Genomic DNA, 13,959 nt, shown 5'->3' on the forward strand with positions numbered 1-13,959 from the left:
TCGTTTCACGTTTCGTAGCTCAGAACCGAATGACGCCATCCGAGAACAAACGAATTCTTTCTTTCGGTGCCTATCGATATCCCCACTAGGACGCGCTTATTAGATGTGCCGCGGCAGTTGCCACGTGCGTGCTCTTCCGAGGATTTGGCGGAGGAAAACATAGGGATATCGATGGCACAACGGGACGTCGATGTTGCGCTCTTGGTGGCCTAACACTTTGCGAAGCCAGCGGAAAGTTCCGTGGCGGGTGCCGCTACAGGTATATGTTGGCAACGACAATGCTTTAAGTAATTTTACTGCATATTGCAAGGTATATAACAGCATAATATATGGAAAATATCTCTGATATTTTTTCAAAATTTAACATAACGTTAAGAAGAACTACTTAAATACGCAAAATATTATAAAAAATTGTCGTAAACACTTGTAAGTAGATATTTTTAGCTTTTCTTTAGGACTAAAGCTAAACCTAACCACAATCTAGCAAAAATCCCACATAATAAAAATCCAAACATATTTCAAGCCATAAATGAGATTCACAATTATGATAAAGAAATTGAAAAGCTACTGAGCACAAATCAATAGCGATCCAGATAATTAATGAGTTCCATTCTTTTATTTATTCTGTATTTGTTATTTTCGTTTATTTGAATCTATTATATCAATAAATATTAAATTAAAGTTCTACCTTAACTGATTCCTGTTTACTTACTTAATTTCCATTTTTATAATTAGTTTCAAGTTAGGTTTAAGTTTACCTTTAAAATGAAATTAAAAGTACTTGTAATAAAGTAAAAAAAGTAAATAAAGTAAATATATTACAGTTTCAAAAAAATCGAAGATACTCATCAAATTGTATGGTATTACCTATTGTATAAACGTTATTCGTCTTTAGTATCTAAGATGTACATAAAAATACTTCTTAGAATACGAGTTAAGAATATAGAACTAAAGAAATTAAAAATGCAGTACGTGTTATGAAAAATATTCTTATGTATATTTTGGAAACTAAAGCTCAGTGGCAATTATCCTGACGTAGAAGCGGAATTAGTCAAGATGTTGCCTTGACAATTTATAAAAAGATTAGCAAAATTCGTGTGGCGATCCCACCTTCCCTACGTAAGTATTAATAATTTTAAAACAAAATTAAATATTCTGCTAGGTTTCGTCAGTATGTTCGTTGAACCGAACGAAGTGTGCATATTTTGAAATATTTTATGACCAATATGTTTAAAAATGCGATAGAAAATATGTAGAATTCATTTATTTCCACCACGCAAGCCAGAAATATTTCATCAATCATAATTGTATCTCAAACAATATCTGATTACTGCCTGGGGATTAATGAAAGATTAAATAATACAATTGCAAGTAGAAATATAGGACCACGAGTTAAGATATATCCGCGTGTCGATAATGTTTCTCTGATGAATGAGTTGTCGAGTCATAAATAAAGTTGCCTAGTTAAAATTGAAATTCCTGCTTCAATGTTTCTTGTGTCGGTAGATATAAGCACCACCAACGTGGGATTAAACGCTGACTTTACTGTCAACGTTTCTTACGTTACTTCTGCAATGTTGTTACACTTGTATGTACATAGAATATATTCACAAATATTTCTTACTCTCACGCCCTGATATACTTACTTTCAAATTTATATTATAAGCCGACTTTTTGTATTTCTTTATTTGTATAATGTACAATTTTGATATCTATAATTGCACACACTGTTACTATGCAGTCGTTCTTGGAATATTTTAGATTATATTTACACTGTAAATAAAAAGTAGCGGATTAATTAATTTATTTATTATACATATGAAACGCTATAAGAGGTTATAAGAAGATAAGATTTCCATAAAGACATAACTGTTTTAAGACCGAATGTTTAATGTTTATTTTATAATATCCTGCTGCCGTATACGTACGCATCCGTGTACATATAACGCAATAAATTTAAATAATATTTACAATATATTTGAAAAAAATATTTGAGAACAATTCTTTATGATTATTTTAACAATTTTCAATGATTTCGAATATTTTACTTCACCAAAATAGAAACCGTTTTTATAGAACAAGTTGTCTTCCTTTCATCAACTATTACATAAAAATGTCAATTTTATAGTTTCACTAAAGTATCTGATAGTTGTTGTAAATTGTTGCTCGAACTTTTCCAATGACAATTGTACACATCCTGCTTTATGTTTCCTTTTAGCGTGGATTGTTATTGCAGTTAATATAAGAGTTATGTAAGTCAGTAACAAGAAGGTTAAAATGATGTCTATTATGTCTAACGGATGATTACGTTTGAGTCTTCTGTTGGATATGTGTGAGGTGCTTTGAATGATGTCAGGATTTGGGTGATTTACACAGCATATGAAATATCTAATTGATGGGTTCAGTACAATGTTTTGCACTGATTGGGATATCCGTCTGAATAAGTGGGCATCTAATAGTGAAAAACGAACTTTTTGATGATTTCACTTTTCATTAACTTTCATACAGCTCTTATACAGATATTTTAGTTTTTTATACAAGATGGTGCACGCATCCAAACATAATTAATGATTTTAACAAAGCATATATATATATGTCGGAGACGGAAGGACAGTGGGGTCTTCCCTTTGGAACTTTGGGAAAATCCCGTAACATTGTAATCTAGATCCTACCATAGCCGTAATTAAACAATTGTCGTCATTCAATCCGAGTGTAATTACTCGAGACTTGTAATAGTGAGCTTGGGCTCGAGGCGACAGCCAGTCGCCGAACGTAGCCGCGGTCAAGGGATAAACGTTTTGTCTAACAAAGATATGGAGTATTACAACACTCGACAGTAAACATTCCAACGGTCTCTGCCCCCTGGCTCGCCACACGCAGACCCTATTCTTCGGGTAAGATGATTACTAGATGTTGATGCATCTCCACAGTACATATTCAGCTAGCCTGAGGACCAATTATAAATCTTAAGATTTAGTTAACTAAAGTCCTTCAAACAGACAAACGGTCTTTGTCCCAACTACGGGAAGATAGGGGAAACCTACTTTCTCACTAACGATGCTTCCCGCTAGCAACTTTTCCTCAAGGGTGGCTAGCATCCTTTTCTAACCACCGATATGGAAATTGACCAATTAACAGCAATGTCAATTTCCCTCACCTTCTGAACGAAGGCATCGCTCCACGAATCTGATGATCTCGTGCCCTTAGATACACTCCGTTATAGTTTTCCTCTGTAGCATCATCGTGACGGAAAGTCATTCTCTCGTGAGGTTTCGTTAGCGAGTTACATAGCGTTTTTACGCTCGGTGAATATTATACGTTTTAACAAATTGTTAGTTTAGTAATACTTGTACCGTAGACAAGCAAGTTGAGTACAACTTTGTTTTGTTCTCCCGTTGATTGCGGATTCGCTATTGAACCTAGGATCATTGCCATTAGCATCTCGAGTTACTTGTCAAATTTTGTAATAATCGTATTTGTACTAGTAAATATCTTCTCTATTGCATAACAACAATGTCTAATCCAAATGAAGATTCGTTACACGCCCCTAACCCTGATCATAATGTGAATCCGGCATATATTTATGTCGGAGATGAAAGGACATCGGGGCCATTCTTTTGGAACCTTTGGGAAGGTCCTCAATACTTTAGTCAAGACTTTTTATTATAGCTGCACTTAAATAATAAAACTGAGGAATAGTCGTTTATGTTCTAATCCGAGTACGGGTTCCCGAGGTTTATGACGATGGGCTTGAGCTCGTAGTGGCATAACGGGTCACTGAACGTAGGCACGGTCACGGGAGGCACGTGTATCTAACAAAGGTATGGAATAATTATATAGCTCTCCTTAAAAACAATGATTGACCTGAGAGGTACTTGCACGTTGAGTCACACCAGGATCGTGTATCACATCCCATTCGTCATACCGTTGGCCGTGGATTCGTTATCGAACCTAAATTCATTGTCATCGACATCTTGACTATCCGATCTCCGTTGTTACTTGTCACACTCTGTAATAATCACATTTGTATCAGTAAATATCATCTGTAATACATCACCACGATATCCAGTTCACGTAAAGATTCATTATACGCTCCTAAATCTAATGACAACCCGACATTGATATTGTTTAAAAGTCAGGGTTTAAGGAACTGAAAATATCTGTTGTTAATAATTATATTAATTATTAAATTAACTGCTCATATAATTATATTAATAAAAACATTGTACGCCATATTTTTGCTCATATTCGTAAATACATACGTATATACGATTCGATACACTGAGCATGGCACAGGAAATTCTGTCTGTCCCGCAAACCTGACCGAAGCAGGTAACAGTAGAGCTGGCGTGCAAAATCACGATAACGGTCGTGATCTAATTTCATTCACGAACAAGATCGTAATTTTTTTATTCCAAGTGAATTTTCTCATTATGATTGTAATTCTTGATCTTAATTGAATTATTTCTGATAAAATACTTCAATATAGCTTAATTATAGACTTAAGTATCCTTCATTTGATATTAAAAATAGGAAATCATTCAATTTTCCTTTCTTTATCTTATATCAGTATCTTAAAGAGTAAAATATTAGTTCGTCCTTTCGATTTCAAAATCCTAATATTTCTTTGATATCGTTGATATAAAATATACGGGTTTTGTAACACGTACAAGGAACAGTTATGCTCTCCGCTAATCAGAAGCGATCACGAAAAATCAGAAATCATTGAGAAAAATCACAATGATCAAGAACGAATGTGATCGAATCACTAGTGATTCACAAGTAGCATTTCATGGCATCTCTAAATAGTAAGATTGGGAAGTGCGCCGAAGAGACTATCCTGCTCTCCTACTTGACCAAAAAATAAAAAAATTTGGATACATTCGACTAACTCTAATTACTACTGGACGTGTCTGAACGTTGAATAGTAAGTTACCTATTTGTCACTTGTCCCTTGAAGGCTAGTTCAGACACGACGAGCTCAGAAGGCAAGTGGCCCGTCCGGACACATCGAGTAATTTGAAGCAAGTAATTAGCGAGTAACCACTTACTACTAAACGGCTTGGCTAATGCATAGGAAGTGTCCAGTGGGTAGAGTTGAATTTTAGAAAACACGGGAAATAGACGGACGACGAGCGATAATAGACAGTGTTATCAGAAACACTACTCAAATGTGTCTAATAGACATTGCAGAAGAAATTGAAGAAGAAAGGAACGAAATGAAGCGTGTGTAGATTAGAAGATGAATCAGTAGAGGAGATTCGTTAGAAGCTTCGACTGGTCCACTGAAAGAATTAGAAATTGAAGATCTTAAAGAATATTTTGTCACATTGAGAGTGTCAGAAAATATTTTCTTTTTATTGTTGAACAGAACGAAAGTCCACATTCAGCGAAGAGATACATGTATGCGATAAAGCAGTTCGAGCAAAAGCGACATTATAAACAGTGTTGTAGTTTCTTGCAACAGGATTTTCTTGCGGTTTAAGAACTTGGCAATATTTGTTTAGGCTTGGAAAGTCCACAGACCGCAAGAATCTGCAAATCACTAGAAGACATTGTCGAGATAAGGAAACGAATTCGTTTTCCTTTGAACTGTTTATAATAATTACTGAATGTACTTTGTTTTTATTAATTATTACAAATTATTGTATCGGGTAATACAAACATGTTTATTAGGTAATTAGATAGCTAGGTTTTCATTTGAATTGTTTTTCAATCGCATTTTATTTTTGTTAAATATTTCATAAATTAATATAAATTGTTTTATCAAATAAAGCGTACTGTAACGACTGACTACTTAGTATCGGTACTCCTGAATGTTGATACATCATTTTGTGCATGTTAACGCTCCATTGATGGGGGTGACGGCGGAAGAAATCTATTCGTTGTCATATATGATATATTTTTTGGTCTGATCCTATTTAACTGTATCTGTATATGTTTCTATACCTGTAAAGTAATTTCAAGTGGTATTGCCTTTTAAAGTATTTGTAGCGTACATTGATTTCCTTATAATTTTTTTGAAATTTCCGTGATACGTCACTTAATATATTATCTATGCACAATTTAATTTTTAGAGAGCCTAGCCTCGCCGAAATAGAAATATTCATCTTCAAAAGTGAAAGATTAAACACGTAATCGCTATAGTAAACCGTAGCAAAAATGGCACTTTAATTAATTACAGAAAAATCTAATCTCTAATCTAAATCATAGCCTCTCGACTAGTTATTTCAATTTGAATTAACTAGCTCTAAGATGGCCCAAGTAACCAGATCAGGCTCTCTTGAGCAAAACTGTAACTGCGCCGTTCTACCCCCCCCCCCCCCGTGGCAAAAGGACAATATATCCCTCCTTTCAAACGACATTAACAACATAAAAGAGCGTAAGCTAGAAACAGTTAAAATAAACGCAAACGTTATTCAAAATAAACCGTCAACAAGCCATGTAACCACTTATAATAGATTCGCAATACTAGAATCCACAAACCACACAATGGACGTAACTGAAACACTAACCAGCAACATACACAAAAAAACCCCTCCCCCACCTATCTTCATTGGTGATGTCATCGATATTCAAACAATGATTAAGTCCATTAAGAAAGACATCAGCAAAGAGGAATACAAATTAAAAATAAATAACAACAAAGTTAAAATTCTGCCGACTAACCCAGACTTATATAGAAAACTAACAAAGTTATTAGAAACCTTGAACACAAACATCCACACATATCAACTCAAACAAGAAAGACCTTTTTGTGTGGTACTACGCAATATCCGTCACTCAGCTAACTTAGACGAACTGAAGTTCGAACTCCTAAAACATGGCTATGAAGTAACCAACATTAGCAACATAAAGCATAGAATCTCGAAAAGCCCGCTATTCTTATTTTTTATTTACATAAAACAAAAGACAAACAATAAACAAATTAATAATATTAATCGACTAATGAACTCGGTAGTAAAATTCGAACCGCCTTTCATAAAAAAAGAGATAGTGCAATATAAAAGGTGCCAAAGGTACGGTCACACACAGAAATACTGCAATCATAACTTCCGCTGCGTTAAATGTGCAGGTAGTCACCCCACAGATCAATGCACTAAATCTCCAAAATCCCCGGCAAAGTGCATCAGAGGATCAGATAGAAATCAAGGAGAGCATCCTGCGAACTACAAAGGTTGCTCCGCCTATAAGGCCTGCGCAATAATAAATATCCTAAACACAGAGCCAAGGAAATAATCAACCAAGTATTCAATCCTCAAAAATTCTCCACGCCCTTAATCTGCTATGCTCAGGCAGTTCAAGGAAATCAAACGAAAATCCATAGTGAACATTTTCAAAATAGTATTCCCTGTTCACAAAACACGCATAACCTCACTAGACTCGAAAAACTAATCGATAAACAATCAGAACAAATTAATAACTTACTATCATTGCTAACACTCTTCATGGATAAATTAATACGCACCGAAGCAAAATAAAACCAATACGCATAACTTCTTGGAGTGCTAACGGTCTAGCTCGGCACAAATATAAACTAGAACTCTTCTTAAAACAACAGCACATCGACGTAACGCTCATATCTGAAACTCATTTCACCGACAAAAATTACCTGAAAACATTAAGCATTACAAGCTTCCATCGTTTCAGAAGGACTAACTCCAAGCCACAAACGTAGCAATAGAATGATTGCCATGGTACAATTACTACTTCAGCAGTATATTGTCCTCCTAGACACTCCATTTCTAAAGAAGACTTTGATAACTTCCATGGTGCTCTGGGCAATAGATTCATAGCCGCAGGAGACTACAATGCCAAACATACCCAATGAGGCAGCAGACTTATCACAGTAAGAGGCAAAAATCTCTTGAATAGCTTAAACACCAACAGATTCAACTACCTTACCACACATGAACCCACATACTAGCCCATTGACACTAACAAAATACCTGATTTACTAGACTTCTTTATAACTAAAAATATCTCGCCAAGTGTTTATTCGACCATTCGCGGAGAGACGCGATAACGAGAAGCACGTCAACGGGAGTCGTAAATTCCCGTTACGATTAGATAATCGACGCCATGAAATGATCGATCCCCTGATTTCTATTACGATAATAGGGGTGGTTCAATTGAATTTACACTGAATTAATAGGTATAAATTAATGTTTATTCCAACAACTTTATAAAGAAGATAGTTACACTGATGCGGATGCATAAGTTAAGTAAGTGATTGATTTAAGGATAGAAACCCGGTAATGACATGTTGACTATTCTAACAGTGAAGAATAAGTAAAGCAAAGTGACGATGCTGTGTCGGAGAAAAGTTAGTGATGGGTGTGTCTAACGCAAGGGACCATCGGATTTGTTGATGACAATTTTGGTTAGGAAAGTGAGGGCAGTAGACGTCGCTCCTGATTGGATACAAGAAGATTGGAGGACTAGGAAGGGCCTTAGCCGCCCTCAATAGATATTTGCTAGTGTGAAGTATCGTACATGAGAAAAACTAACTTTCCCGTGCCTTCCCGTAGTAAACAATAAGCTTTGGAAACGAGTCAGTAAAGAGATGTTTGTACGACCTGAAGGACTTTAGCTAGAAAATGCCTGAGGTTAATGATAGGTCCTTAAGACCATTTAGGGTAACACCAAGGCGTAACACCAAGAAATGTCCAAATCAACTCCTCGGCGGAACTCTCTTCAGATCATTCCCCCCTTATTGCAATAATTAACTCAACAGTAATCGAAAATCCACCTCTCTAGAAGTCTCTAATCACTCAACATCAGCCTTAATTTCCCTAAAAACAAATGAAGATATTGAAACAGCCACTGAATACCTAAACACCAGTATAATAAACGCTATCTGCTCTTCCACACCCGCCAAGAGCACTATCAATAAACATGAATACCCCCATCGCATATTAAAAAAAAATCGCAGAAAAATGCGGACTTAGAAGAGTATAGCAGAGTTATAGAACACCGGAAGCTAAACAAGCAACTAGGAATGTAACCAAATTGTTAAAAACTATAATAATGTCTGTTTTCAAAAATATCTTGCCAATCCACAGCCGACTCCAACTACTCTCTGTGGAAGGCCTCCAGGAAACTCACGCGTCCCCCTCAAATAATCCCTCTAATTCGCTTTCCGCAAGTTGGATGGGCACGTAGCCCCAAAGAAAAAGCCCACCTGTTCCCTAAACACCTATCCAACGTATTTAAATCTCATTCCTCCAATATTGCCCCGGAAATAACGGAATACCTGCACTCTCCCTTACAAATGTCTCCTTCTATTGAACCTTTCACTTCTCTAGAAGTTACAGAATTAATCCGTCGCCTAAATCCCAGGAAAGCATCGGGGCATAACCAGATAAGTAATAAAGCGATCAAGGAACTTCCCATAACAAGAATTTCACTCGTCACATAAATTTGCAATGCAATCCTTCGTCTTGAATGCTATCCGAAACCCTGGAAAATATCAATGATAACTCTCATCCCGAAACCCGGAAAACCAACAAACGAAACTAACTCCTATCGCCCAATTAGTCTTCTACCTACTTTGTCAAAACTATTTGAGAAGATGCTCATGAATCGAATGCTTTCACTCTGAGAGGAATTGAAAACGCTGCCAGATCACCAATTCGATTTTTGCAAGCAACATTCTACGATACAGCAAATTCATCGTTTATCACACAATATAAGCCAAAACCTAGAAAAGAAAAAATACTGCTCTGCAGTATTCCTAGACATTCAACAGGCATTCGACAAAGTGTGGCATGAAGGCCTTTTCTTCAAACTAAGGAAAATCTTACCACACATCTATTACTCCATCCTAAAATTCCACCTAACCAATAGACAATTCATGGGTAAATGCTTAGACGCCACAACCGCAACATATCCAATAGAAGCTGGCATGCCCCAAGACAGTGTCCTTGGACCTCTACTGTTCGCCATCTGCACAACCGATTTACCAACCTTAACAGAAATAACAACAGCGACATTTGCTGACGACACAGCACTACTAGCATCCCACTCAAACTCAATAATGGCATACTACACTTTCCAGCGAGGTCTTGACTCTATGGAAAAGTGGCCCCACAAATGGGACTTTAAAATTAATGAAAACAAATCCACACATGTAACCTTCACGCTGCAAAAACAAAACCTTCCCTCAGGTGACCATTAACAATACTACAATTCCTAACAAGGATTCAGTCACATATCTGGGCATGACTCTGTACAGGAGATTGACAAAGAAACAACACATCATAGACAAATCGAAGCAACTCAAGGCTAAACTTAAAAAATTTTACTGGCTCATTGGCCGTCGCTCCAACTTAAGCACACAGAGAAAAATAATGCTATATAAAGCCATACTAAAACCTGGTTGGACCTACGGGATCCAATTATGGGGAACTGCGAGTAACTCCAACATAGAAATCCTTCAACGATTCCAATCAAAAACACTAAGATCCTTAATAAATGAATCTTGGTATGTCACCAACGAAACAATCCACCGCGACCTCAAGATACCCACAGTCAAAGAAGAAATATACAAGTTCAGAAGCAGATATAACACAAGAGTCAACAACCACCACAACCCATTAGTCACCCAACTATTTGACACGACGGATCAGACCCGCAGACTAAAAGGAAAATACCCTTTAGATTGAAGCATTAGCTTCAACTAGAATCCAACATAATATGAATTATTATAATCCAAGATACTGTAACACGCCAAATGAAGTTACTTAAAATTCACAATGAGAATGGCTTGTAAATTGACGACCAAATAAAAAAAAAATTTTATTTTTATCCCTCTGCTAACCTGTCCTTGTCTAACAGGTAAATTTATTTGAAGCAGACCAAGGAAACCGCTCTCCTCTCCATCTCCATGAAATCATTTTCTTTTTTACCGCGTTTTTCTTCCCTTGCGAACGTTACTCGCCTTGACTTGCAGCATTATGCAGTCTTGAGAAACCAGCAACGAGGATAACGTTCTCGACGTTCAAGCTGGAAGAATTAGAATCTGTATAAGTGCCCGTTTCGCCTACGATAAATGAAAGTGAGTTATGCAGAGTGTATCATGTAGGTCAAAATAAGAAAAAAATGACATATAAACATTTGCATGTCATTGGAAACATCGTTAAAGACATACAACAAAAAATTATATACGAGAAAAGAGTCCGAATGAAAGAGGCAGATATGGTGAACATTTTTAAATGTAGTTGTAGTTGGAGTTGAAGAATTGCGATGCCTTCCGACTACCACAACTAAATACAAATATTATATATATGATAGAGATATTTTCTTTTGTTATAGCTCTTTAACAACGCTTTAAATGGCATACATGTTTTTGTAGAACGCCTTTTCCTTATTCTGACCTGTAGAATACACTGACAACGCCAGAAAAGACTATACTATACCCTGAATTGCAAGCAGTCCGGGGGATGACGCAAAAATATATCAACCTCGATTCGTATATTTATAAAACAGATCGTCTCCCAACATAATCTGTTGGCTTCGCAACATCATAAATGTAGTGTCCACGTGTCTGGAGTTTCATTAAGTTTCCAATTATGTACAACTCACAGAAGTATTCAAACATTTATTAGAAAATTTATTTTATGAATACGTCGTGTGCATTGTACAAAAGTTTTTGAAGTTTCGTTGGGGAAGTAACAGGACACGACTATCTTCATTACAATGGTAAACTTTGAAACTAGTCAGGAAATGTATATATAAGTTACACGATGTTTATTGCAAATAAACGCTTAGTTGAAGATTAGTATACGGGAGAAATAGTAGTTTTTATTAAGATATATGTAATTTTGTGGGCTACACGGGATCAGCCACGCAGTGTGATACACATGTATGTGCGTGCGCAGCGTCTCGTAGAACAAAATAATGTCACTGTTTTGTACGCATGATAAAAATGAGACTAGGAGAGTGCTGAAATACATGCAACGGGTATCTATGAATACCTTGTACATTACATATTAAATAAATATAAAACCATGTTATTATCATCTCTACGTGCAATGAAAGTGTTCTCACTTATATATTTCGGCGATTACTATCCACAATTCTCAACAGCTTTAAAATATACAGTTAGCGGTAAAGACAGTCTCGCAAAATATCGTGTCTTATTAATATAGCGAATAATCGTCGGTTCAAATACTTTGGTCATTTTTGCAAAGTTATGCTTCCAATAAATATTTTCTAATTTCTATGTACACATATAGATCCATCTTATATCTTGGCGATGTTATGGCAACGGTCGTTTCTCGTTATATTACCACTGAAATTTCAAAATTCAATATGTTGCGGCCGTTCGCGGAGAGACGCGATCACGAAGAAAACGCGTCAGCGAGAGGCGTAAATTCTCGCTACGATTCTGATAATCGGCGCCGCGAATCAGTCGTTCCCTTGTTTCGATTAGGATAACAGAGGTAGTTTAAATGATTTTAACTCTGAATTAACAGGGTTAATATAAACTTGTATATTTAACAATATTTAAAATTATAATGAAAATGTCACAAATAATTTAACGATGATGCAATTAATTTGCGATTGTAATTCGGTCTCGCAACCGTGCGCGCCTGTGATCACGTATGCCATCTTTTTTGCGTAGGTAGAATAACGGACTGTATGCGAAGCGATGTTTCTAGAACTCGCTGCTTGACGACAACTATGCGTTTATCGATACTTTGTGCATATCTCGCGACGATCATGAAAGCCGATCTGTCTGCGACATTGTAGTAGCAAAGGAGACGGTTAAGAACGCGGCCGATAGAGAGGCCGTCGGGGCGTAAAATAATATATACACTCCTCGTCAAAAAGATAATCCAGGTGTGTTATCTTTAATTACTCACTGACGCGTGCAGAGCGTTTCGTCTGTAACGTTTATTATCAAAATATTATAAGCTTAGGATATGCGGTTCGTTGAAGATAACTAAGAATCTTATGAGGTTTAGGGTATAACTAACAAAAACTGTTTTATTTTAAGAACGAAATGATAACACATGTACAATAAGAAAATAATAATCGACATAAATTGCAACTAACAATAATTTCTTACGAAACATATATACTTATTTAATAATGGGACACCCCCTTTATTTTCTATAACTTCTATTATACGATTTGGTATCTATTTATATAGTTTCTGGATATGATTTTGACTTAACGTAACTCATTCGCGTACAATTGCATGTTTTATTTCTTGTACGTGTTGATACTGCTTTCCATTCGGGTATACGCCATGAACAAGTTCTGCCCAGCAATTCTCAATAATATTAAGTTCCGGGGAGCGTGCAGGCCACGGCAAAATAGATGTATTATTTTCATTAAAATATGATTGGGCCAATCTTGAAGTGTGTGCAGGCGCATTATCTTCTTGAAAGATTTAATCAGGTCCAGAAATGCGTTCTGCATGATTATTTATTTGTTCTTTACTTAAATTTATGTATCGGACACTATTCATTCTCCCAACGATGAACTTGATACTTTTCTTGTCGAAATAACCGATGCCGGCCCAAACCATCACTTCGCCTCCTCGCATTTGTCGTCGAATTGCCGACATTGTCCCTTTTCTCATGTCATGAAAATAATATTTTAATCCATTAGGACCATCCAAGTTGAACCCTTTTCATCTGAAAATAGTACCCTTATCCATTTTTTTCCAATGCATTCTTTCTTTTGCAAAGCGCAAACGTTCTACTTTGTGTTTCGTTGTTAACGAAGGTTTCTTTTTCAATTTCAACCTCTTAATATCTTTGCAGGATAGTAGAACTCGACAAACACTTGAAACACTGGCACTAGCACTAGATTTTTCCATTATTTGCTTCGTTGTTAACTGCAAGTTGGAAGCTACAGGCAAAATTACTCGCTTATCACGATCGGATAACGATGACGGCCGACCAGTTCTTTTCTTTTTGCCATAATCTTCAACATTTTTTAAGA

At 36.2% G+C, this 13,959-nt stretch overlaps 1 protein-coding gene across 1 annotated transcript in view; it reads right to left on the reverse strand.

Moving 5' to 3' along the window:
* Positions 1-10,934: 10,934 nt before the first annotated feature.
* Positions 10,935-13,959, reverse strand: part of LOC122567863 — a 7,851-nt gene continuing 4,826 nt past the window's right edge. The window contains exon 2 of the mRNA XM_043726990.1: positions 10,935-11,044. Coding sequence (XP_043582925.1) covers positions 10,935-11,044 — 110 coding nt within the window. The remainder of the gene's footprint in view (positions 11,045-13,959) is intronic.

Source organism: Bombus pyrosoma, linkage group LG5 (genome assembly GCF_014825855.1).
Source record: "Bombus pyrosoma isolate SC7728 linkage group LG5, ASM1482585v1, whole genome shotgun sequence".
Classification (NCBI taxonomy): domain Eukaryota; kingdom Metazoa; phylum Arthropoda; class Insecta; order Hymenoptera; family Apidae; genus Bombus; species Bombus pyrosoma.